The following is a 27,598-nucleotide window of genomic DNA, read 5'->3' on the forward strand; positions in this document are numbered from 1 at the left end:
ACACATCAGCTCTACTGGTGCATTGATTAACAAACCATGAGGCTAAGTAGTTACCGTTGTCGGTAGTGATGTCAATGTTCTCCGAACACCAAGACGAGCTCAGTTGGTGCATACTTTTTCCCCGTCCTATTCTCGAGAAACAGGTGTAATTACCTGGAAGAGCTGAAGCAACAGGCTTTACTGGAGGAAAGAATAACCTAATGATTTGCATTGCTCCATTTTAGGTGTAAGGCTTAGGAAGGCATAGCTGAACAGACTAAGGACACATTGCAAACCTGTGGCATCATTTTGGTTGTTCAATTTTAATGGGATGGTGCCTAACTGTGGCCTCCCAGTGGAGCATGCAATGCAATTGTTAACATTAGCTTGTTGTGCTGTGTACATCATCCATTCTAACCAGTAATAAACTGATTTCCGTTCAGTTGTTTGTGAATCTGTAAGACATGAACAGATGAATGATACACTCTAAACAATTTCTGTTTTTCAGGGTCAAATTAACCAATGCAAAAAAAATAATAATAATATCACCAAAATATATCTGTAATTGCGAGTTGTCTGCTTTTACATTATCACTACCACTGTTTTACATACACTTCATATGGTCATAATGACACTAGTGATACACAGTACTCTCAATCTGCTGTTTTACCACCTTTACATCAATCTAATTCGAATTTTACATGAGATCACTTCCTAATAAATTATCTGGGCAGCACTGAATCATGAAAGCATGTTCAAAAGTTGCCAATGTTGTCGGTGCACGAAAGTAGAACAGTGAAATGCTCTTTTAACATTTCCTGACACACCAACGGAATTAATATAGTTGCCACTAATCTTGGTAGAAGCTGTCACAGGAAATTCAATGCAAATTTTACAGAATGTATAGCACCTGATACAGGCAAAATGTAATTTTTCCATACCGACTTGACTGATATTGAGTCATGTACTACTATAGGTGCTTAACACTTCATATAGGTGCCCACATGGGCGTAAACCTATTTTTGAAAGTAAAAATAATTACTTCTAATAGATTAGCTTCTCCTAACAGTGTATGTGTATTTTCAGAATGTGTATGCTGTAGGTGCACTACCATTTTTCACATGCGTCAGATGACTCCCCCCCCCTCCTACTCTCAGTCAGTCTGCTGGCCATTAGTCTGAATTTCCAGAATCTTTTGTCCAGTGTCTTTTTGTTTGGTGAAGCAGACCCCAGGGTCATATGGTTGACCCCTCTGAAGCCTTCTCATTTCAGCGTCATCAGTTCATCGGAGAATGTTCACCACACTCGGTGTGTTTGTGTGCGTTGTTTTGTTTTGGTTTGTTTTTTTGCGATGGTACTCGGATCTCTTTCTCCAGAGAAGAGCTCTTGAACATCAGGGGAACAATGCCAGAGGACTTATTTCCTACTTTTCTTCTCCCTACACTGGAAATTTTGGAAATTCTAGTCAAAGGTGCGCTCACCTTTGCTCACGCAGCGAAACGCCGGAGGAGAGGGAAACGGGCTGGTTCGCTGGTGCATCATGCATGAGGAGAACCGAGAACCGTTTCCGGGCATACTTCTCTCTAATGTGTGTTCAGTGCCCAACAAACTGGAGGAATTACAACTGCTGTTGGGGAAAAACAGGGACTTTTCTTCATCTGCTGTTTTGTGCTTCACGGAGACGTGGCTCTGTGGATTAATACTTCCAACTCTACAGAGCGGACAGAGACACGGACCTCTCCGGCAAAACTAAAGGTGGAGGAATCTGTTTCTACATCAACAGCGGTTGGTGCTACGACGTGACAGTGATCCAGCAGCATTGTTCTCCTGACCTGGAATCTTTCATCATAAACTGTAAGCCTTTTTATTCACCCCGTGAGTTCCATTCATTCATTCTGGTCGGTGTTTACATCCTGCCGCAGGCCAACGTGCAGGACGCACAGCGCATGCTCGCCGACCAGATACTGAGTGTGGAGCGGACCAACCCGGACTCCTTAGTTATTGTCCTTGGTGACTTTAATAAAGGAAACCTCACTCACGTACTACCTAAATATAGACAGGATATTAAATGCCTGACCAGAAAGGAGAACATGCTGGATCACTGTTACACCACAGAAACTTAAACTCTGCAAAACACGTCTGGAGGATCTCCAGAGGTTTTTATGATGTTCTGGTCAACATTCAACAAGGAATGAGTTGTCTACTCTTAAATTAATCAACAACTATTTTGATAACTGATTAATCAGTTTGAGTCATTTTTTTAATGAAAAAAAATGTTTTGATTCCAGCTTCTTAAACGTGAATATGTTTTAGTTTCTTTTATCCTCTGTGACAGTAAACTGAATATCTTTGAGTTGTGGACAAAACTAAACATTTGAGGACGTAATCTTGGGCTTTGGAAAACATTGATCCATTAGTCAAGATAGTAATAATAATAATCAACATTTTAATCGACAATGAAAATAATAGTTAGTTGCAGTCAGGGGTGTCGGACTGGTCAATACCCAGGGCCCTCATGTGAGTAGGGCCCAGAAACATGCTAGAATGAATAGCTGTGAATGCAGGGAGTGGCCCATACAGAATGCCTTTCTACAGGGCCCAGAATTAGTTTGTGCAGTTGGGATCTACATGTTGCCTCTCCTCTCCAGTTATAGGCTCCAGTGACTCTGAACATAGAGGATGAACTGTAGTTTCACACGTACGAAGCAGAGCAGCCGAGTCTGCTTTGGTGTTGTTGTTGCAAAGCAACCAGAGTCACCAACTAGGCGGGGCGCTATAGAGACAACATGCCACGCCTGAGCCCAATTACGATATCAATCTAAATTATTACTAGTTTGAACACAGCTGCCTATATCTTTGAGTTTTTGTGTATCCTACAGCCCTTAAACATGTTCGTAAAATGAAAATTAACATACAAACTCCAAGGTGGCTGACTTCCTGTCATGTGTGCTCAAAAGCTCTACTGTTTCAGTGTCAAGTGCACGATCATACAGCCAATAACAAGCTATAGGAATAATTTAACAAACTATTCACACATTAAAATCATCAAAACAATGATTCTAAACTGTAACTATTGTCATACATGTCATCGACATTTGTTCGGCAAAATCACAATGTACAAAGAGAACCTCTTGTATTAATAACATAACCCCATTATATTCATCATTAAATTACTAAAATGTCTTTTATTGACGTCCACTGCATGAAATTCAATTTTTTATTCAGATAAGAGAGTTCAGAAATAACATTGGTTATACAAATACATGTGGTTAAAATAACCAACATATTTACTGAAAATAGATTATTATGTTTGCGTGTGTGATGATGCACATTTACATTTACACACCCAGTGTCAATAAATATTCTTCACTACTGGTGTCTGTTTATAGCCTCAGGGAAGTTTAGGTGTTCAACACGTCACTAACTTTTTATAAATAAATAAATTACCATCAGCCCGATGCTACATGGCTTCAGCTCTTCCCGTTTGCCTTCTACATACGGTATATATGGTGCATTCACGTGCTCCTCCAATGGTCCCATTTCCCAAGTTGGAAAGTCGTTCTTCTGACTTTGGTGTTTTCATTAAATTTAACCTGTAATGTTAAAACAATATGGATGCCACAAAAAAGATGTGTTGTATTTTATTTCTCAGAGCATTTAAGCAACACGTTGACAGCTGTTTCCAGTATTTATTTCCAGTTTGAAGCTTAAGCGTAATGTTGTGTAAGTCATCAAAGTCTCCCGAACCTTCTTCACATATCTAGAGTCGAGCTGCTGCTGAGTCTTTCAATAACAACTGGTGACAACGAACAGGATTTCGAGGAAACTACACAACTGCTAAGTGCAAATCATATTTTCTTTTGCCTTACCATGTCTCAGTTTTGACAGAATCAAAACTTGTAATTGTAAATTTGTAATTTGGCTATAAAAACAATCTAAGGCCTGAGAAATGTCTGATCTCTCTGAAAGTTTTCAGCAGAGATTCAAACCTTAATTAATTTTTAAAGGGAAATGCATTGGGATTGATCTTGGCACAAAGAGTCTGTTTTGAGATTATGTCTTCAAGGAAGACGTTCTCAAATGGCGCGTCAAGAATCTGCGGAAGCGGTTGACGTTTGAGTCTCTGATTTGTTTCTGCCACAGAGATTAGGCACGTTCTGAGTTTGCTTCACTAAGTTTCAAATAACCATCACTGAATGTTTTGACTGTTTATTAAACTGTTTTGAACTGTGCTTAAAATGAGCCTGTAGGCCTACCACAATCACCAAAACCAAAAAAAAAAAAGGTTTAAAAGTATTGAGGGAAATTAAACTACACAATAAAAAAAAAATTAATTAAGAACAAAAAGGTAAATCTCCCAGCAGTAAGCAAACAGGGACACAGCTTACCTATGCCTTTTGACACTGACAGCAGCTAACCCTTGCACACTACTGGCTCTGCTTCTGACACTAAATCAAATTGTTAGCCCAAATCTTCCTTTTTTTTGGCCTCTGTGGAGAGAATCATTCCCGCCACAGCCAGACGGTGCTGAGCCACTACTCACTCACTTCAACTGCTCAGAACAACTACAGACGAGAGAATTACCACTACTACAACAACAACAGCAAAGGTGGCAAACATAAGTTTACACATCGACAATATAAGGACACTTATAACTATACTTATTCTACAAGATCACTACATGCAGACACTGGAGCTTGAGGTTGAGAGAATAACTGGACTCTCGGATGTTGACTGGCACGGCCCTTTTGAGGTGGCTACAGCATGGGCTGGGAGAAACCTGGGTCAACGTCTGCAGGCTGAAATCCTGGATCAAAATGAAACTATATAGGCTCACAGATTTGCAGCCCCAGGAGACAGCTGTTAATAAGACCAGACCTGTCCAGCCATCCACAACAGCACAAGTGCATGTTCCAGCTCCATCCAGGCAGACCAGCGCGCGCTTGCAGTCCAGAATCAGGGGCACACGCGCACACACAAAGGCTGCTCTACAGTCAGAAACCACTACAGCGAGGGGAGACGACTCATCTGGTCCTGAGGATGAGTAGGCAGAAATCCCCCCCACTCCTCCCTCTGCTCTGCAACAGAGGACTCCACCGGCTTTACGCCCCCACATCTGCTGCTGCTCCGGATGTCTTTGTCACTACCCGATGTGAGTCGAGTGCAAATGTGAGTTGCGCATGCGTCACTTTGCGACACATAGGTAGGCTAGACCATGATTTCACGCAGATCTGTTTTGTTGTTAGCCACAGAATAATGAGATAGGTACATTACATAGCAGTAATTTATTATTTAGCGTAAGGCATCACATTTTCACGGCATGATCCCTGATGTCAGTTCTAGATTAGAGGCTGAAGTAGCAAGAACGACTTCTGTAATGTCAATACAATAAAAATAGACCTGCATAACGAAGTTTGTTCACTGCTGGCTACAAGTTAGCTATCAAACACAACAAAGGCTGTCACTTGAATGGCTATTTGAGTGATTTCCGTCTTCTGTTATTGTTTGTAATGAGAAAAGTTTATTATTTTATGGCTTTCACAAATTGCTTGCAGCCAGATTCGGATCCCTTGGTGTTATGCCATAAACCGTTTAAATCTGAGCATGCGCAACTCACATCTGCACTCGACTCACATCGGGTAGTGACAGTCTTCTCTGCTTCTGCCAGCTCTACACCTGCTGCTGCTCCGGCTGGCTTCTCTACACCTGCTGCTGTTCCAGATGTTGCCGCCACTTCTGTTTATAATCCTCCATCTCTGGTCAATCCATGTGTCAGCATGGAAAAAGATGTCATCTTGGAGCGTGCTACTGTCTGACCCCAAGGAAAGGATTAAACATCTGACCCAGAGCATCCAGGAGCCTTATTCTCTGTCTCCTATTGGCACCAGGAGACTCGGCCGCCCTGGGGCTACCACAGGGCCTGGAACCTCAACCTGCGGATCCAAAACCACAGACACCAACCACTAGACCTCTGAGACATCTCAAAAGAACCAGAACAACGTGGCTTATTGTGGGAGACTCAAATGTCTCAGAGTTTTTAGCTTACTAAACACTGAATCTTCAGATCAACAGCTTCCCGGCTGCGACATTTAGACATGCTGAGGCCATCCTGTCCCAAACGACTTGCCACACAATGGTGGAGAAGGTCATCCTCTCTTTCGCCATCAACAACAGGAGCCAAAAGACCAGAGAAACGACAGTAAAGCAGCTACAGAAATCAGTGAAGAAATAAGGAAGATTTTCCATCTTTACCATTCATTTCTAAATCTGAATGGACTCCTTCTGATGGTAAACTGCCACAGGAAGTCACTGACCTTGTCAATACTGAAAACTGTTTTGATACTGCTTTCCAAATCTGTCACATGTAGCCTAAGCTCAAAAAAGAAGAGGGGGAAGCACTGACATCACGTAGCCTGGATAAACACATTTTCATTAAACAAGATGACAAGGGCAGTGCTGTTGTGATTTTAAACAGGGAGCAATATTTGTGGGAGGGATACAGACAACTAAATGGTATCAATTATAATTCTAAGCTGGAATATCCTATCTACCCTCAAACTGTGCCTCTGGTGACAAAAATAATTCAAACTCTGTATGTGAAAAAAATATATCAATGCAAAACAAAAGACATATCTGCAGAGCTCAGAGCCCAGAACCAGATTGTTTTATATGCTTCCTAAAATCCGCCCGATTGGTGGCCGAAACCATTTGAGATCCCTGCTGGGAGACCTATTGTTAGCGATTAGTGAGACTTATCAAACACCTGAATTTATTGACTTTTTTATTAATCCTTGATGACACACCCCAGCTATCTTATAGACACCTATTATTAATGGATAGGGTCAAAATACTTCATATTGCTGATCATTCTATCATATTTACTATGGATATTGAACGCCTTTACACCAACATTGATATCAAGGAGGGCATACAAAAAAAATACAAACATACATTGGAGATAAACCCAGATAGTAAAAGACCAGATTCAGAATTATTGCAATTATTGGAGATTAATTTGACCAGAAATGACTTTTGGCGGGTTTTTTTCTCCTGCAGATCAAATATAATATGATGGGGAAGACATTTTCTTCTGCTTATGCCAACATTTTCATGCCTGAATGGGAGGTTTCAGCCTTGATATCATGTTCCAAAAAGCCATTGCATTATTTTAGATATCTGGACGACATCTGGGGAGTGTGGACGCATTCGATGGAGGATTTTGAGGTATATTTGAACACTCTGAACAACCACAATGCTTCTACTACCAGCTTGTCTACAGTGGACTTTTTCAGATACTACAACATTTAACCCTCTGAGGACAAAAGACCCACCGACGCGTCCAAACAATGTTTGAAAAAACTCTGACTCTAAAAGCGATATTACAAAATTTTATTTGGTTTGTTTACAAAAGAGATTTGAGGACTTTCAAAAAGCCAAAATAAACGTTTCAGCTTTAGCGCCAAACTATCTGGTTTACAAATTGCTCTACAAAAATGTGGGCATCACTTTAGGAAAAGCTGAGTTTGTTCTGAACATTTTGATATGAAAGAAATGGGGATCAGTTATATGCAATTACCTTAAAAAGGTATTTTTAAGAACATATATGAAAATGCCCTTAGACCTCAAAGGATTAAATATGATAACTTTGGAGAAATACACAGATTGGAGATAAACATATCTTTTAAGGATACAGACATGCATGCTCTGCTCTTTAAAACAAGTTACCATCCTAAGCACACTGATGCTGGACTTGTTAAATCACAACCGTTGTAAAAGTGTTATCCTCTGTTTTGACCACTAGAGGCTACTCTGTCTTTTCTGAGACAGTGCTTTAAAACATTTCAACAGACTAAACCCAGACGGCAAGAGCATCTTCTGCCTTTTATTACTACATATTCTCCATCAATGATGAAGCTGGTCAGAGTGTGAAACATAACTTCAATCATTTTACAAGAGATACCCAACTATTACAAGACAACAGGAATAATGTGGTTTACAGGATAAACAAAAACCTGCAGGATTACCTGGTTGAAGCCAAAATTAAACCATTATTAACCCCAAAACTTAGAGGTCAGGGGGAATTTTTTTAAGCACCAGACCAGCTTCCAGTAATTATGTTTATTTGATTATTTGTAAAAAAAAAAATAAAAAAAAAAATAAAAAGTGGTTTACAATATGTGGGGGAAACCAAGAATACCATGTTGGTAAGGTCCACACAACATCGACATAAAATTCTTAGGAGAAAAAATACACACACACCATTAGTACAGCATTTTACTACTGTCATTGAGCCCAGTTTAGATCATTTTATTTCTACAGTTTACAGTGGTGGAGGAAGTACTGAATCTCAGTACTTAAGTAAAAGTACAAATAACCAGAGATATATTTACTTTAGTAAAAGTAAAAGTACAACAATGAAAACCCTACTTAAGTAAAAGTAAAAAGTACCTGATTTTAAATGTACTTTAAGTATTAAAAGTAAAAGTACTTGCATAACGATTTATTCTCTTAATCTCTATATTCTAATAATTAAAAAAACAGTATGGGCTGTGGCATTTTAATTAAGTTAGTTTTAGGTTAATGTAATTGTGCTTACCATCTGTGGCCCAGTTTACATTCTGACTTACAATTCTGGTTATCTATCAGGGTGATCTGCATGAAGCTCGACTTTGCATTATTTCCCACGGGACAGTGAATGCTGCACACATTTATTTAGCATGAACACACAGGCATGGAAGACAAGTATGTGGCTTCACAGCTGAGGAGGACTGGGAGTGTTTTAAAGATAGATACACGGGTTGTATATTAACCCTATGTGAACGGATTCTTCACATATGACAAGGCAGAGTATCGGGAGCAGCAGCAGTAACAGGAGCAGCGGTAGTGCTATTGAAGGGGCGGGTCTTGGCGTGGCCAAAATGGGATTCGTAATATCGCGAGCGGCACCGGGAGCTGGATGGCCGCTGCTGAAGGCTTCCCTGTGGACTGCAAACGTGTGACGTCAGGAAGACGTTTTGGCAGGGGGTAAAACTGATCAGAAAATGTAACGAAAATGTAACGGAACGTTGTAGAAATGTAGTGGAGTAGAAAGTATTGATAATTGCTGCAAAATGTAACAAAGTAAAAGTCAAAAGTATGCACTATTGATTGTACTTAAGTAAAGTACAGATACGTGAAAAATGTACTTAAGTACAGTAACAAAGTATTTGTACTTCGTTACATTCCACCACTGACAGTTTATAGCTGACTTTACCAGCTGACTTCTCTATTATCAGTTGAAACAGGTGACGTCTCTTACGTTCTAAAACCAGCCTCGCGACTCGAGCAGCTGAGTCGCAGCAAAACCATCAGCTGGTTTGAGTCGGTTTGAGTTTGAGTCGAGACAAAATGATTTTGTCTCGTTGCGAATCTTTGGTCTGAACTGGGCTTAAGATGTAGGGCTCAGAGAAAAAGAACTGAACAGATTTGGATCTCTCAGTTAGATACTAAATTTTGAAATGGCCTTAATAAGAGATTTGGTGCTCTACAGTGTGGAACAATGATGGACCTTTTAGCCGCTATGACAAATAATTCAATAAGTGTTTTAGGTCTTTTAAAAGGGTTAGTAGTTTTTTAATGTAAAAATAAAATGTCTTTAAACTTTGGAATAGGTTTTTTATATTGTGACACCAGGGCATTTATTTATTTATTTTATCTTTCGAGGAGAGAAACCAGGGCAGGTGTGGAGACGACGACGTCCAGTGATTCTTTTAACCTCCTTTTAATCTGCTTTTAATGCTTGCTTTTAATATCTGTGTCCCTTGTAATATGGCTTTTTAGATAATCAAGCCTGTTTTTTTAAGGAGTTTCTTGCTAAACAATCACAACGACGTTTCTTGAAGCATTGCAAAGAATATCAAACATTAAATAACTTGGTTAATGGATTCATAATAATAGGTTGATTGTAAAAGACACTGCAGTTCCAGGCTGGATTACAGCAGAACAGAAGGGTAGCAAGTTTTACAACATGTCATACAATGAAAAACAAGGGGCACATGCCAAGTCAGCGGTGCGAAAGTATGTCAGAAATGTTCCTCCTGTCATAACAATCGCAATGACACAATCATTGGTTTTGCATTAAGGAAGTTTTTGTCTTGTTTTTTTTTTGGCGGGAGAAGTGTTGTTTTTTTCCATCTTGGGTCATCTGCAGTACACTTCTACAATACTTTCCAAATGTGCAAATGAGAATCTATGCAATATGTATTACATTTACGCTGTTATATTGTTATTTCGGCTTGTTTGTTCCACTTTTGGTATAGCCTATATAACAGCAAAGTAACTCAGTCAGAAAGTGGCAGCATCTGCAACATTGCGGATGTCGGATGTTAGCAGTAAAACAATACTTTTTCGTATGAAAAGATGAATAAATAAATCTTAAGTTGTGGATTTATTATTCTGGAATTACTGTGCAAAGTCTCAGAAAAGACACTGCAGTTCCAGGCTAGATTAAAAAGCTTCTGGAAGGCCTACAATTGCGTAGAAGCCCTGTTTGGAAAGGCACAGGAGTTAGCTTACATGCTAAGCATTCAAAGCGAAATTAGTTCCAGCATTGCCGAGATATCAACCATTAATAAACTTGATTGATGGATACATGATTATGGGTCCAGAACAATCACAATAGTTGTGTTTCCATCAACGTATTTTTATGCACTTTTTGAAGTATTGTATTAGGAAATGTTGATGAAAACGGCAAAATTCAAAAAAGAAAATGTCCTCAAATTCGCATTAAAGTTTTTACGCTCGCTTGAGGTGGTTTTTGCCTTTTACAAAAAAAAGTTAATGCGCAAAATGGGAGATGGAAACCGCTTTGCCGAAAAAACGTTGTGACTTAGCGAACATGTAACTCGCATAACTATAGTCCCAGTATCCAACGGAATGGGGAAGGATCAGGATACGGGTCCCATCCAGTGCACCATACACTCGTGGCACAAGCTGCGTAGTAGAGTTGTGGTGTGCTATAGCCTGTGCCTCAGCCACGTCGGGTAAATTGACGAACTGGTTCTGCAGCTTGAATCGTATGGCCCTGCACACCGCGTACACGCAGTTGTGAATGGTTGTCTTGCTGACACCAAATGTCTCTGCCACAACCCTGTATTCTGCACAGGTGGCCAACTTGTACAATGCTACCTCTCTCTTTTAAGCCAAAGAACTTAGCTTCTAAACTCTTTGATTGAGCAAACCGGTTTGCAATCTCTTATTCGCTCTAAACCAGTTGATGGAAACGCTTCTAATTTGCATTTTCTTTTTTCTTTTCTTTTTGTGACATTTTAAAAGTTTGCTTAAAATTCACTTGACAGTTAGATGGAAACATGACTAATGACACATCTTTCTTTTTGCATCAAGGAAGTTCCTGTCTTGCTCTTGGGTTTTTTTTTTTTTTTATCAAGGAAATTCTTGTCTTTGTTGTTGACGTTGTTGTTTTTCATTTTGGCTCCCTGATGTATGACTCACGCAGTATATTAAGCCCTGCTGATTTTAGTTTAGTATCACAATCCAGGACAACTAATCTACAGTACTTACCTGTTCATCACGATGAAGCTGATCCTTTCTCTGACTCTCATCTGGGAACTCTTCAGCACAGGCAACTCTACTTATTCTTACAATATAGTTTATTCTAAATAGTCTTCATCTGTTTCCTACCTATTTAGACAGCTTCTTGTTCTGCTGTAATTTAACATGTGAATTTACCCAGTGGGGATGAATTAGATCGTAGCTATCATTTTTTTAAGGATATAACATTTGTCTGGGTTAATTGAACTAAATAAGCTGGTGATATTATCAAAAAGATTTAAAATCAGTTTAGATAAAATGATGAATGTCGTAAAAGTTTTAAATTAGGCTCTACTGTACCTGCAGAAACTATATATTTATATATTGTAAACATTAAAATACTTGACAAGACTTAGCTGTGCAAGTGTAGATGAGCAAAGTAATGAGTCATATTTAGACACTACTATTACAATAACCATTACAACCTTATGTCATTTAAAATCTTCGAACACAAGAAGAGTTTTCAGCCTTTACAGACCATCAAAGCACGTTAGATTTGATTTGACATTTGATCGTCATTCATTGACTGTTTTTCTCCCCATTGCAGCTGGAGCACTTCAGTGTCAAACTTGCACAAATCAGCAGTGTTTAACCACGGTACCACTAACATGTTCCTCAGAGACTGCGTGCGTAACAGCTTCCATTCAAGGTGGTCATTTCTTAATGTCATCTAGTACTTCTCAGGGACATATGTACTGTGAAGTTATGTGTATTCTCATAAACTGTACTTTTGATTTTGTAGCCAATATCTCTGGCTCTTCAATACAGCAACTCTACAAGGCGTGTGCACCGTCCTCCCTGTGTCCAGCCCCAGGTTCTCAGACATTTTCAGGCAACGTTGGTTTTGCAAATTCAGTTGTATCTGCTAAGTGCTGCAACACAGATAACTGCAACACTGACATTCTACCTTGTAAGTACAGATGGATAAGCAGCTTGTATAGATAAGATATTCTGATATTTTCTGACACGCTCAATGTTCATTTAGTGACAGATGTTCTCTCTTTCTCAATTCTGTTCTTCTCTGTTTCAGTCCCTGCGGCTCAGACAAATAACAGCCTTGAGTGTTTCACCTGTGACCTTTTCACCTCTAATTGCACCTCTTCAGTACAATGTAAAGGAGTGGAGGACTCCTGCTTTCAAGCAACATGTGAGTAATTATACATAGTTTACAAATATGTGTTTACTACCTTAAAGAATTTCAAGCAAATTATAAAGTAAAGGAAATTAATGAAACACATTTACTAAACTACAATTTTTTTTTTGTATGTATAAATACTTACTATTACTTATAATTTACTAAATTGTAGAGGAAAATATTGTACTTTTTAATGCAAGGTTATAGTTACTTTACAGATTGAGATTTTATGAGATAACATTTTCCAAAATGTTTTTTAACAGCCCACAATAGGTAAATATGTTAAAATTAAAAATAATTGACAACAACCAAAGCTGCAGAGTAAAACAGTGATTTTTTTTTCTACAGTGACGATTGAGTCCACCACTTTTCTAGCCTTTGGCTGCACTTCTGCAAACGTGTGTGCAGCTGCCAGCCAGGGTAGCATACCTTTCTTGCAAAGTGCCAATACCACTGGATCATCCTGTTGTGGGAGCAGTTTGTGTAATACTGTCAAAACTAACACAACCGCTGCCCCAACTACATCAACTGCCAGTGGAGCTGGCTGCCGTATCAAACTGGGTATGATCCATCTGCTGCTTGGACTCCTTATGTTTACCCTCTGTTAGAATCCAGAAACAGCTGTGCCTATGCACCTAGGAAGCCACCAGAAGGACCTTTTAAAGACTGGCTTTGGGTTTACTGCTCACTGACATCTTTAGTTGGTATGTACAGGGGCTAAATCCAAATGTAGGAAAAAGGGAATGGAGTCTAGGTAGATACACATAAATGGGGACAAGGGAACACTATATTTTACACTACAATTATCCAAAAAGGTCTGGTTTTTAAATAATGAGGATTGTCAGAGCCGTGCAGTTACCTGAAAATAAAGCCCACTATTGCTATTGACCATGTACAAATATAAAATGTTACTCTATAATCTAACGATTTATCTAAGTTAACAAACAAGTGAGCTAAATCAAACAGCATGTATGCAAACATATACAGTATATTTATCCAAATCTGTTGGATAAGTGTTGTGGTTGTGTTAGGTTTTATGTTTCCTGTTTTATTTTGTAGTCCTGTGTCATGTCTTGCTTTACTTCCTGCCTTGTGTTTTTCCGCCTTTGTGATTGTCTGCCCCACCCTGATGTGTTCCACCTGTTCCTGAGCCCTCATGTCACCTGTCCCTTGTTTCACCTCGTTACCTTGTGTATTTAGTCTCTGTGTTGTCTTTGTTTGTTGTTAGGTCATTGTATTGTATTGTATTGTGTGTGGAGTTACCCCTTTGTCTCGGTGTTCCAGTTTGTTTCGTGTTCCTTGTCTTTTGGATTCCCCAACATTTTTGAAACTATTTTGCCTGCTTCAGGACTCTGTTTGTTGTACCTTTTGTTTATTAAATCTCTGAACTTGACACTGCTCTGTCATCTCTGCATTTGGGTCCGCCATTTCTCTGAACCTTGTTACAATAATAAGCACGAAATGTTGCTATGTTTAGCTGTACCTTTTCCCCTTAACTTGCTTTAAAGATTGCTTTAAAATATTAAAACAAAAAAAACAAACATAATACTACATGAGCTTTTGGATTTAAACCCAAGAGCCCTAAACTATACCCAAAGTCAAGAATTAACTTTACCAGAACAGCTACTGAATGGATCGTGTGGTCAAGCAGGGTGACATGTTTCTGATGGCTACACCTTTCCATTAAATGGAAATAGTCTATAAGTCTTGTGCATCATTTTAATTAGCATTTTCCTTTACTGATTTTCTGGAACTTCGGTGGAAACTTGCACTGCATTTGGTTGGAAACTCAAGATTTCACCTTTTCCCTCATGTTTCATCATTTGATCTTCAAAATCACACAATATAAAGAGCCCTTTTAACTTCCTTCTGTTTTCATCTCAAAGTTCACCAGAAGGCCTCATTTACATGATAAAATTGTAAAACATTTGTTACTGGAGCCCCTAAACACCCTTACTGAGGTTTGGTTTTGGAGTTTGCCGTCCTGATTGTAAAAGCAGAATAAAACATTGTTGTAATAAATCCAACAGTTAAAGTACATAGTGCAACAAAACTGCCAACAGAGCTTTGTTGTAGGTGTGTCTTGTTACATAATACACAGGTTGATCAACTGAATAAAAACGGGTGTGAGAATAAACTCTAATGACCTTGATTCAAGTCTCAACTGGTTATTTTTTGTTTGTTTCTATAGAACATTCTGTACCGATCTACATCAACACTTACGGTCCACCTCTTCCTCTTACTATTTTAAGATAAAGATCTACTATCACTGGACAAGGAAGGGTTCCGAGAGTTCAGACCTGCAAAGGCTGCAGACTAGTAATCATACACTATGTCCTGCATCCGCACTGAATGTGAATCATAACTGGCCCAACCAGGAAATAATAATAATCAAATACTCATCTTTCAGCAATTCATTCAACGCCAACAGGAGAATGAGGGAGACAATCAAGTGAGCTTAATCTGTGCACAACACGGAGCCTCCAAAGTACCATATAGTGTGCAAATTATCGAATCAACAAACTGCGGCAAAAACTCACGTGTTTTACAGAAACAGAGCCGGCTTCCCTTTGAGTTGGATATACTGAGACAGTCTTTCTATCAGTCCTAGATATGGTGATATAATGTACAGACATGCTGCTTGGTCACCAGGTAGCACTGTAGGAGAGAGAGAGAGAGAGAGAGAGAGAGAGAGAGAGAGAGAGAGAGAGAGAGAGAGAGAGAGAGAGATCATCTGATCTCCAAAACCACACAATGTAAACAGCCCTTTACTGAATCTTTCTTCAATTTTTATCTCAAAAGTGCACCAAAAGGCCTCATTTACATATTAAAAGTGTAAAGCATTTGTTAGTGGAGGATGTAGTTAGTGCTGTTTTAATGGGGCTGAAGTTACCCTAATATGTTCCTAAGCCCCCGAAATAATAATAAAAGAAAAATAATAATTAGATTTAGATTTATTCATTTTTACAGTGCACTCTGTATCACTCGCTACGTGGATCACTCGTCATTCAGCATTCGTCAGTGTGTGTCGGTGTGTAGTGTCTGTTTTATTTCCATTTCGACTGTCAGCTGGTCGAAATGCCAATGGTTTCCCCAGGCAGCTTTTTTCAACTGCAACTGAGCTATATCTGTCAGATGCTCCTCCCCGCCAGATTCACAGACAGATAACTACTACTACTACTACTACTACTACTACTGTGTATTAACCCCAGATTATTTTTCAGCTCTCACAGAAAATAGAGAGCTAGGTGACCGTGAGGAGATAGTCACTGAATTAGACCAAAAGTGTAATGGATTAACATCACTCACTATACCTTTAACCAGCTTGCTGGCCTGATTGTAAGAACAGAATAAAACAGTGGCCTAATAAATCCAACCTTTAAAGTACATAGTGCAAGAAACTGCCAACAGAGCTTTGTTGTATGTTGATCTATCAGTATAAACCTTTGATGTAAATGTACAGCTAAAATCTCACAGGATCTGTTTCAGGGCCCTGTTTTAACGACCTAAGCGCACGTGCGTTTAGGGCGTGTATAAATCCACTTTTGCTAGTTTAACGGCGGAAAAAAGGGTCCGTGCGCCGGGCGCATGGTTCAAAAGGGTTGTACTTGGTGTCTTAATTAATCAGAGGTGTGTTTTGGGCGTAACATGCAATAAACTAATCGGAGTGTCATCTCCCATTCCCTTTAAAAACCAGGCGCGTTTGGACCTTGGCGCATTGCTATTACGATGGAGATTTGCTAAGCATTTCAGGAGAAGAAACTGATCTGCTAGTGCGTTTTTATATTTAATCTTTTGCATGTTTGTGTGCTGCTGCACGTCCCCGTGTGTGTAACAAGCATAGTGTGCGCGCGCACATTTGTCTAATACGCTGTGCTGTCAATAACAATGAAATGCTGCTCTATTGACTTTAGACCAGGTCTTTGTTGGTCAATGGCACGATCACTTCCCGCTGCCTCAAGATAGCAATACGCCAAGAATGCACCTGAACACATCTCCCTGTAAGACCAGCACGCCCATGGGCGCACAGATGGGTGCAGGTGCATATGCTGTTTAAACGACGTTGGCGCTGGACGGGAAATTGACATCTGCATCGGTCTTAAATTAGCAAAGACACTCGCGTCGGGCTTTGCGCTGTGTCGGGCTTTGCGCTGCGCCGGGCGCAAGATAGGGCCCATAATGTTATACAGGATCATACTGTAAATGGCAATGCATTCTTGGAGAAAACATAATGATATTACAGCACTATCTGCGAATGTTACAGATTACAGGTATTTACTGGTAATACCAATGCATCTTGGGAAAATAAAGGAATAGACGGGAATTACACTGCAGTCAGTATATTACTGTAAATTCAAATAATAGAGCAAGAAACTGTATGTCTATTTACAGTAAAACACCTTAAACTTTAAAAAACTGTATGCTTACTGTAAATAAACAGTAGTTTACTGGCGGAGCTGCTCCCAGTATAGTACTGTACATTTACGTCTACGTACATTTAGTTTTACAGGGACACAGGTTGATCATTAAAACGGGTGTAAGAATAAACTCCATTAACCTTGATTCAAGTCTCAACTGGTTATTTTTAGGTTGTTTTTATTGAACATACTGTACCGGTCTCCATCAAGACTTTAGGTTCACCTCTTCCTCTTACTGTTTTAAAATAGCAGATCTACTGAGCTATTAATACATCACAAGTTGGAAGCGGGGGAGGGAGCCACACTTTGTAAAACATTCGGGGCACAGCCCAAGACTTGGGAGAACAATTCTCAAAAGCCCAAAGGTCTTGATTCATTATTGTTCTCTGTGGGGATTTCAATACATTTCTGTGAGTGTCTGTCTCTCCCGCAGAATTAGTTTTTGAATTAACTGGTGATAGAGGCAGACGTGGTGTAGGCTTGGCCTTTCAGGACCCATTCACGACTAACCAGGAAATAAACATGCTGATCACTTCGCCTCTATTTCACATTCATTTGTCGGTGTCTTGTGAAACTTGACGATAGAAACGAGTTGATGAGCATTAATTCTGGTCCCGACAGACATGCATGCAAACATTAGCCGTTGTCGTTACGAGATATCATCTGCTGTCTGGCGAGTGTGTCCCTCACTGCAAGCCACGGAGACACCCAGATCAACTTGTGACATTTACATTAGTTAACACTTCACCGTTAAAACAACACTGTATCTAAAATTTAAGCAAACTGGGGTATTATATATTGTAGCAAGAACATATGTCTTTATGTAAGTAATTAGCTGGGGAAGTTTCATGTTGATATCTGTTATTTTTTATTACCCTATCACCTGTAATGTCTTGCAAAATGTGTTGGAATTTGTAATCTATATCTTTAAAGGCTGTTTTCTCGAAATGGGTTTTTCTCATACTCTGAGTCAGAAAACTCAACTTCCGAAGCACTTACATACACCAAACTTTCCAGTTTCTACTTCTGAAGGCATTTACAGAGGGGTTTGTTCAGATATCATTCATAGCCTAATTTATGTAACATTTTATATCTAAAAACGTGGCGAAAATGGATTTTTTTATGGCTGTTGACACCATATTCTGATTTATGCAGTGATAAATCAGAATATCTGTAAAACCCTTTGATTCTAATATGTCGACAAAATAAAAGAAGAATTTGGAACCTGGCTTCCACTTTGTGGATATTTTTTCTAGGCATAGTGAAGTTTTGAATATTTTAAATTACACTATATCTGGAATGTTTTTTTTCATTATGGATATCTAAAATGAAGATATATTAACAATTGGATTGTAGATATATGAAATTGTAGTGTTTCCTAATAATTATATTGCAGATATTCAGACGTTCAATAACATAAGATAGACTTTATTGAACCCACACTGGATCGAACTCCTGCCACTTCAAGCCAAGTCAACTTTATTTGTCTATTCTGCAATATGCGCCAGACATACAGAGCAATTCAAAATAGGTTTTTCTCCGACCCATTGCAATATGAGAGAGATGCTGTCTTATCTCGATGAATGAGTAGGCATAATGAATATTAAAGAATGTGGTTGTGATGAGCCCGTAGCTTTTAACATAACACATCTACGTAGCCTACAGAAATATAATTACATTTCTATTTTAAATGCCTACAGATGTATCACAAGTTAATCTGAGCGGATCACATTTTGCCACAGCTGACAGCTGTCTCCACGTTGCGTTCAGCTGGGTGTAAAACCTCATATGTAACTTATGTTTTACTTACAGGCTGTATTGAAATACAGTATGAACAGATCTCAATACACTTAATCCATGTTGTACTGTTATTGAATTATCTTGTGATGCCGTTGCAAGAACGAAAACAACGTAGGTGGCTGTGTTTTCCAAAACTTTTCTGTTATCAGTTATATTTGTAGCCTATCATTCCATTATTTTTCTGACTTCAAGTCGAGTTTGAGATGCTTTCATACAGAGATAAGTGAAACATACTTTCTGAGGTGAGATCTGTGGCAACGACTGATGCCAGATTAACATGTGACACAACTTCTATCTACCGTTGATTGTGTTTTATATAGAATTTTACAGACGCGCATCACTCATCACTATGATAGTCTACGCTATTACTACTCATTTTATAAATTTGGACATGACTGTCAAACTCCCATTTTAAAGCAATTTGGATATTAGCTAGGTGCAGGTGTGGAAAAGTGAAATATCAGGTTTGTGCTCATGTCTTTGTTGTTAGCTTGTTAGCTTGCTAGGCCTACCTATAGGTTGAACAGCGTTTTGTAACTAACTAAAGTGTTTACTATGAATGTCACTATAGATAATTTTAAAAAATCGGTTGACAGTCAGAGACCGTGGTAGAGACACACAATGTTACACTCGCCAGACGAGTGATATTTTCGTAACGAAAACAGCTCATTGTCCAAAACTACTGTCCCAGCAACACGTTCCTACCGTAATGTTTCACAAGACCCCGACGAATGTGAAAAAGATGCGAATTGATCAGAATTGTTTACTGCAGCCCCGCCTGGTTGCAACACATATTACCAGTTAATTAAAAAAACAGTTAAACCGTAACACCGGTGTTATGTCCCTACTGGTTTCCAAACTAACTGGTTTCCATATGTTGTGTTTACTTAACAGCTGTCGTTGTGGCCTGCCTCTGTCACTACTAGATTCGTCACACAATCACAAACATATTCCTGCCGATTTTTTCAAATCGTTTCCCAGATCTACTTCTGCGAAAATGTTTGCCTAAGTAAGCACCTACCACAGCCACCTACAAAAAAAAGATCTAAAAAGAATATAATCATTCAAGTTCGGGTCGAGCTGGTTCCGATCTTGTGGCAAAAATATAAAAGATAACACACAGGTCCACAGCTCTATGCAGTAAGCTACTGAAGCTCTACATTATGTTGCTTCCATTCACGTATTTATCAACTACGTCAGCAACCAGGTAACATTTTGTTTTGAGCTGATCTAAAACAACTGGTTACCTGGCTTAGTTTAGGAAATACCCGACTATTAACTACTACTACTTCATCACAGCCACCTAAGCTGCACATTGTGACTGATAAATATTTCCGCCACAAGATCGAAACCAGCTCGACCCGAACTTGAATGATTATATTCTTTTTAGATCTTTTTTTTTTTGTGGGTGGCTGTGATGTGGTGCTTACTTAGACAAACATTTTCGCGGCAGTAGATCTGAGAGGGAAACGATTTGAAAATCACCGGGAATATGTTTGTGATTGTGTGACAAATCTAGTGACAGAGGCAGGCCGCAACGGCAGCTGTTAGGTAAACACAACATATGGACACCAGTTAGTTTGGAAACCAGTAGGGACATAACACCGGCTGCAGCTGCCACTCATTTACACTATTGTGTCGTCATTCATTTCAAAAGCACAGATTACAACCATCCTGTCTAGCCTACTACATGTAATTCTTAATGTTCTAACTTCCTCTTGGATTGAAATCTAAAAGCTAATGTAGTATTATGTCCAAGTTAACCCTCTGAGGACCCTTGTTCTGAAAAAGACGATATTGTTTAGCTGTTTACATGGTTAAAGAAAGTGAAAATTCCACTAATATTCCCGTTTACATGTAGCCGTGCAAAATATGATTTTTTTCAAAGTTTACCAGCGGTGGCGGACTTGTAGGACCGTGCGAACACAGCCTCTTTCATTCCTTCAACCAGCTTCGTGAAAAAGGTCGGGGTAGCGATTGTGTGCACATATCCAAAAACCTGTTGGTATCCCAGTCTTTGATAATGTTTAAAAGTAGCCGTGTTTCTCCTTCTTATCGGGTCTGCAGCCTTGCAAACTGTTGGCTGGTTGGTTTGTGTACAGCAACCTTAGCAACGCACAGAGCTGACCGTACGCTGTTAACAGGCAAGAGGCTGTAAACTGCGGTAAAAACCCCAGATTGAGATGCATATTGTAAATGCGCTGTACACATGTCCAAAGAATGCTTCTCAAACCTGAATAATACCAGAATATCCCACATGTCTTAATCAGAAAATGCATATTGGGAAAAAGGCCGTATTCGGAATATCCAACCAGAATGCTGTTTACATGACCTGTCTCAAATTCCGAATATTGTCATATTCGGAACAATAGTGGAATACTGGTGTGCATGTAAACGTACTCACTGTTTGACAAAACTCCTACTTAAAAAGCAATATTACAAAATTTCATTTCAGACATTTATTTACTATTTGAATCATATATAACCTAAAGACTTTGGTAAATTCATTTCAAGCATCGAAACAATTCGTACAACATATCATTAGTTATGGTTTGTTTTCAAAGCAGATTTGAGGAATTCCAAAAAGGAGAACATCGTTTCAGTTTTAGCGCCAAATTATCTCTTTACACATTGCTTTAGAAAAAATGTGGGCGTCACCGTACAGAAAGCTGAGTTTGTCCTGAACATTTTGATACACATGGGGATCGGCTATATGCTAATACCTTCAAAAGGTAAATTTAAACATATTAACGTTTCAGTATTGGCAGTTTTTATACTTTTTCACGCTTCTTACCAGCAGTCCCCACACCTTGTAATGACTGTCCTTCTTTCTTGACTTTAATCAAACCGTTAGTTCATCAATTTTACAGCCGCTGATGGTCAGAAAAAATATTAAGCATACCAAAATTGTTTTGGATGAGATTGAGAGTTAAATACACTTTATATTCTATACAGTGCTTTTATTGTGATTTTTAAGTGAAGGCTGCTGGATATGACAGATGAATAAAGATACTGTATATGTTTGCATACATGCTGTTTGATTTAGCTGACTTTTTTGTTAACTTAGATAAATAGTTAGATTATAGAGTAACATTTTATATTTGTACATCATCAATAGCAATAGTGGGCTTTATTTTCAGGTAACTGCACAGAACTGCACAGTAACTGCACAGAGCTGTGCAATCCTCATTATTCAATAACCAGACATCTCATTTTAGATAATAATGTAGTGTGAATGAGAAGTGTCCTTCATAGCATTTATGTGTGTCTATTACATTGCTGCCTACTTGTCCCACCTCAGCTTCACCCAGACTCCATCCCCTTTTTCCTACATTTGGATTTAGCCCCTGTACATACCAACTAAAGATGTCAGTGAGCAGTAAACCCAAAGCCAGTCTTTAAAAGGTCCTTCTGGTGGCTTCCTAGGTGCATAGTCACAGCTGTTTCTGGATTCTAACAGAGGGTAAACATAAGGAGTCCAAGCAGCAGATGGATCATACCCAGTCTGATACGGCAGCCGGCTCCACTGGCAGTTGATGTAGTTGGGGCAGCAGTTGATGTTGTTGGAGCGGCAGTTGTTGGAGCAGAGGTTATTGTTGTTGGGCCAGATGTTGTCGTCGTTGGGGCAGCGGTTGTTGGGACAAAGGTTGTTGGGACAGCGGTTGTTGGGACAGAGGTTGTTGGGGCAGCGGTTGTTGGGGCAGCGGTTGTTGGGGCAGCGGTTGTTGGGGCAGAGGTTGTGTTAGTTTTGGCAGTATTACACAAACTGCTCCCACAACAGGATACTCCGGTAGTATTGACAACACTTTGCAAAAAAGGTAGGCTACCCTGGCTGGCAGCTGCACACAGGTTTGCAGAAGCGCAGCCAAAGGCTGTCGAAGTGGTGGACCCACTCGTCACTGTAGATGAAAAATCACTGTTTTACTCTGCAGCTTTGGTTGTTGTCACTTAGCTAATTTTAGGAAAAAAAATTTCAGATCCTTCACTTAATTAAAATTAGCAATACCACAATTTAAAAATATATGTAAAGTGTCAGAAGTACCATTTCACAGTGTTCTTTTGATATATATACGTACTTATATATAACTATATTATTGGTTTATATTGTGTAACTGATTGAGATGGACCTAATTTTAATGTCTTTACCAATCGTGGGCTGTTACATATTTTGGGAAATATAAAATCTTAATCTGTAAAGTAACTATATCCGCCATAAAATCTTGCATTAGAAAGTACAATATTTTCCTGTAAAATGCAGTAAATTATAATTTGTTTGAAATTCTTTAAGGTAGTAAACACATACAGTCATGTGAAAAAATTAGGACACCCATGCTAAATTGATCTTAATGCCTACTTAAAAAATGAGGAAAAATCCAATCTTTAAGGACACCAATTTTCTTTGTGAATGAATAATGTATCGTAAATAAATAAAGGTTCTTCCTTAAAATACATGGGGCATAAGTAAGTACACCCCTATGTTAAATTCCCATAGAGAGAGGCAGATATTTATTTGTAAAGGCCAGTTATTTCATGGATCCAGGATACTATGCATCCTGATAAAGTTCCCTTGGCCTTTGGAATTAAAATAGCCCCACATCATCACATACCCTTCACCATACCTAGAGATTGGCATGGTTTTATTTCAGTTAGCCTAATAGCTGGTTTGATTTGCATTGAGAGATGATTTTATGGAAAGTACCCCATGTCATGCATGGGTGTCCTAATTTTTTCATATGACTGTATTTGTAAACTATGTATAATTACTCACATGTTGCTTGAAAGCAGGAGTCCTCCACTCCTTTACATTGTAATGGAGAGGTGCACAGAGAGGTGACAGGGTCACATGTGAAACACTCTAGGTTGTTATCCGCCTGAGAATCAGGGACTGAGACAGAAAAGAACAGAATTGAGGAAGAGAGAACATCTAAGTGTCACTAAATGAAATGTGAGCGTGTTCACACCTGGTCTTTTTTTTTAAACTGCCATCTGTTTTACATTATAATCCTATGGAGCAAAACATGTTTTCAAAAAGTCCTGAACGCTTTTTTAAACGCCACCGCCAGCTTCTTTTCTGCAGCTTGGAGCGTCTTTTTGAAGTTAAATTTTTTGGACAGCCGACCAATGACAAGCGGAGTACCCAGACCTGTCGTTTCCATAACAACAAGACAAAATGGAGACGGAGCAGAGCGAGTTATATGATATGAGAGGGTGCTCCGTGTTCAGGGAGCTCGCTTTGTTTTATCTAACGTTAGTACCGCTCCCTCTCACTGTCCTTTCTCTAGCTCGCTCCACCACTTTGTTTTATCTAACATTAGCACTGCTCCACACTCTCTAGCTAGGATACTGTAGCAGTAGCTGTTGTTATGGCAACAAAAGAAGCTCTCGGCTGCTTTTTGGACCAAAACGCTGTCAGCTTTTTTTTTTTTTACTAAAAAAGTGCCATAGTCAACTTTATCTACAGCCTTATCTACAGTGTCTTGTCTTTTCTTATTTTAAAGTGACTATGTGTAACTTTCAGTTTGTGTTGATTCTAGCAACAGCTAGCGGTAGTGTTTTTACCACACCTGCTGTCCTAGGTGTGGTAAGGTCTTTTCTTTACGGTGCTGTATTGCCCACTGTAGATTACTGAGTTAGCGTTACGAGGAGGTCATACAGTCGCGATGAATGTTTTGCTCAGACAGAAAATCATTAATTTACAATAAGAGAATACGTCACAGATGCATCGTTGCATTACATGTGTAGCATGCGGTAACTAAGCCTACTTTGGATGTCTCGTGAGCTAAACCGGGTATCTCTGTCACCTTGTCAGGAGTCAAAGCATTGAGAGATTGTTGTAGCAACCAACGTAACAATAACTTAGATTCATATAGCGCATTTCATGAAACCCAGGGACACTTTACGAAATCTGTGACCCGTCACAATGTATTACTGTTGCGCCGTCTACCTGCCATAAATTATTTTGTGACTTTGCGGGAAAAATATAATCCGGGCAGAGGCATTAATAAAAACTATATAAAAACAGCGTTCTTTTCACTGTTAGTTTTGTTTGCTGTTACAGGACATTTATGATCATCAGATGGGAAATTACACAGTTTCAGAAAACACTTAAAAGTTACTGTACATATAGTCACTTTAAACAAGCTACTTATCCATCTGTACTTACTAGGTAGAATATCAATGTTGCAGTTATCAGTGTTGCAGCACTTCGCAGATACAACTGCACTCTCAAAACCAAAGTTGAATGAAAATGTCTGAAAGCCTGGGGCTGGACACAGGGAGGACGATGCACACGCCTTGAAGTTTTGCTCTTCTAGAGTTCCAGGGATTTTGGCTACAAAACCAAAAGTAAAGTTTATGAGAACACACAGTACATATGTCCCTGAGAAGTACTAGATGACATTAAGAAATGACCACCTCGAATAGAAGCTGTTATGCACGCCGTCTCTGAGGAACATGTTAGTGGTTCTGTGTTGCACTGCTCATCTGTGCAAGTTTGACACTGAAGTGCTCCAGCTGCAATGGGGAGAAAAACAGTCAATGAATGACGATCACATCTCAAATGTCAAATCAAATCTAACGTGTTTTGATGGTCTTTAAATGCTGAAAACTCTTCTTGTGTATGAGGATTTTAAATGACATGAAATTGTAATGGTTATTGTAATGGTAGTCTATATCCACGACCATTCCGCCGATTGTCCTTTTTTTCCGACATTTTGGCCTTATGTCCGTTACCTTCCTCTTTCTTTCTGTTGGCATTCTAAACTCTGGTGGATTTCTGAGGACTATGGTTAACTGCTCCAGATCTCTGCAGGGTAAATCCAGACAGCTAGCTAGACTATCTGTCCAATCTGAGTTTTCTGCCGCACAACTAAAACAACTTTTGAGCATACACATGTTCCACCAAAACAAGTTCCTTCCCGAGGCTATTTTGTAGAGGGACCGTTGCTCCGTCCAGCTCTTAGCACCACCCAAGACGATTGTGATTGGTTTAATGAAATGGCAATAAACCAAAGCATGTTTTCCCTTATCCCAGAATGCTGTGTGGACTAGCCAGACCTTTCTGTGCAGCGCTGTGGAGGAAGGTCTGGCAAAGCGAGACTAGTTGCAATATTACATATGCACACAGAGACTCATTACTTCTGCTCATCTACACTTGCACAGCCAAGTTTTGTCATGTATATTGCCATGTATAAGTATTTTAATGTCTGCAATGTATATGTATGTATAGGCCTATATATAGTTTCTGCAGAGCCTAATTTAAAACCTTTACGTTTATCATTTTACCTAAACTGATTTTTAGAAAGATTTTAAATCTTATTGTTAATATCACCAGCTTATTAGTTTAACTAACCAAGACAATTTTCATATCCTTGTAATAATTATAGATAAGATGAGACCTAATTGATCCCTGGTGGGTAAATTGATTACAAAAAAACACATTAAAGTAAAGCAGAACAGCACACTAAGAAATAAATCCGTAAAATAACAGAAAAAGTTCTGGCAGCCCATTACCCGGACATTGCCCCGTAATTAAAACATGGAAATGATATGTAGCTGCAGTTTAAATACACATTTTCTGTTATTTAAAATTCTCTCCGACAAAGCAGTAAGTAAACTTCTGAAAACGTTGAAAGAAACTTCCAAAAAGTTGGAAAAAAAGAAACAAATCTGAAATCAGAGGTGTCAGAAAGATTTAAAAAAAAAAAAAAAAAAAAAAAAAAACTAACCCAAAATGTCGAAAGAGAAAAAAAAGCTTCTAAAATGTCAGGCGACAACGTAGACTTTTTACATTTTTTTTACTTTAATCTCCCAAACCATCCGTTGCCGACAAAAGTTAACGCAACACAAATTATGCAATTCCAAATGTTAAGAAGAAAAAAAATACAACTGTGAATCATGTTCAACGGACAATTTCTGTTGAAATATACAGACATACAACTGTTAATACACAGATATTTCTTTGAGTGAAGAATAAACTATAAACTATATTGTAAGAATAAGTAGAGTTACCTGTGCTGGAGAGTGCCCATAAGAGAGTCAGAGAAAGGATCAGCTTCATCATTATGAAGAGGTAAGTTGCTACTGTAGATTAGTTTTCCTGGATGCTGATACTGCACCTCATAAGCTTAATATACTGTGTCAGTCATGCATCAGTGAGTCAAGATGGAAAAACCCAACACCTTAAACAAATACAGCATGGAAAGACATTGCCTTGATGGGAAAACAAAACCCTGACAAGAAAAAGCAAGACAGGAACTTCCTTGATGCAAATATCAATGATGGTGTGATTGTGATTGTTCCGACAGGGACGTACATTTCTGACATACTATGTATGCTGTAGTATATAATTAGCAGCGTAGTGTGTTAAAGTCACACCCAACATAACTGTGTGGATGTGACGGGTCGTCGTTGCAAATGAGAAACTGCGCTCAAACAACTTATCTGGATAAATAAAGGTTCAAAAAAATAAAATAATAATAATAATTTCCAAACAACACATTCTCACACTCCTATCGTGTAAAATACGTACACTTGGTCACGTGCCTTTGGCGTTTGTTATTCACAATAAAAGTCGCCTTTAGCGTCGGGACTCTTGGCGTCACTATTTGACACGTTTAACTGACATGGGGCACGATTACGTTAGGTTTAGGAAAAGGTCGTGGGTGGGGTTACAAAA

At 39.0% G+C, this 27,598-nt stretch overlaps 2 protein-coding genes and 1 long non-coding RNA gene across 3 annotated transcripts; 2 read left to right on the plus strand and 1 right to left on the minus strand.

Moving 5' to 3' along the window:
* Positions 1-11,458: 11,458 nt before the first annotated feature.
* Positions 11,459-13,598, plus strand: LOC116051700. Its single transcript, XM_031302263.1, has 6 exons — positions 11,459-11,599; positions 12,116-12,217; positions 12,311-12,478; positions 12,599-12,715; positions 13,052-13,204; positions 13,235-13,598. The coding sequence occupies exons 1-6, from the start codon at positions 11,551-11,553 to the stop codon at positions 13,309-13,311; spliced, it is 666 nt and encodes a 221-aa protein (XP_031158123.1). The 5' UTR covers positions 11,459-11,550; the 3' UTR covers positions 13,312-13,598.
* A 284-nt stretch (positions 13,599-13,882) lies between these two features.
* LOC116051706 lies at positions 13,883-22,260 on the plus strand. Its single transcript, XR_004105409.1, has 3 exons — positions 13,883-13,895; positions 18,748-18,750; positions 22,177-22,260. It is a non-coding gene; the product is annotated as an uncharacterized LOC116051706 (long non-coding RNA).
* Positions 22,261-22,511: 251 nt separating this feature from the next.
* LOC116051728 (phospholipase A2 inhibitor and Ly6/PLAUR domain-containing protein-like) lies at positions 22,512-27,001 on the minus strand. Its single transcript, XM_031302272.1, has 5 exons — positions 26,932-27,001; positions 25,336-25,434; positions 25,043-25,252; positions 23,690-23,806; positions 22,512-22,687 (listed from the first exon to the last, which is right to left on the minus strand). The coding sequence occupies exons 1-5, from the start codon at positions 26,981-26,983 to the stop codon at positions 22,512-22,514; spliced, it is 654 nt and encodes a 217-aa protein (XP_031158132.1). The 5' UTR covers positions 26,984-27,001.
* Positions 27,002-27,598: the final 597 nt, after the last annotated feature.

The sequence above is a fragment of the Sander lucioperca genome, chromosome 16 (genome assembly GCF_008315115.2).
Source record: "Sander lucioperca isolate FBNREF2018 chromosome 16, SLUC_FBN_1.2, whole genome shotgun sequence".
Classification (NCBI taxonomy): Eukaryota; Metazoa; Chordata; class Actinopteri; order Perciformes; family Percidae; genus Sander; species Sander lucioperca.

Excerpts from the sequence above, each read along its gene's own strand:
- LOC116051700 (XM_031302263.1), top strand. The coding sequence starts at position 11,551 with ATGAAGCTGATCCTTTCTCTGACTCTCATCTGGGAACTCTTCAGCACA. Across the intron at positions 12,218-12,310 it reads CGTAACAGCTTCCATTCAAG|CCAATATCTCTGGCTCTTCA; the intron begins GTGGTCATTTCT and ends TTGATTTTGTAG. Across the intron at positions 13,205-13,234 it reads GTGTAATACTGTCAAAACTA|CCAGTGGAGCTGGCTGCCGT; the intron begins ACACAACCGCTG and ends CTACATCAACTG.
- LOC116051728 (XM_031302272.1), bottom strand. The coding sequence starts at position 26,983 with ATGATGAAGCTGATCCTTTCTCTGACTCTCTTATGGGCACTCTCCAGC. Across the intron at positions 25,435-26,931 it reads ATGGGCACTCTCCAGCACAG|CTGGAGCACTTCAGTGTCAA; the intron begins GTAACTCTACTT and ends TCCCCATTGCAG. Across the intron at positions 23,807-25,042 it reads CTTGTTTAAAGTGACTATAT|TCCCTGATTCTCAGGCGGAT; the intron begins GTACAGTAACTT and ends TTTCTGTCTCAG.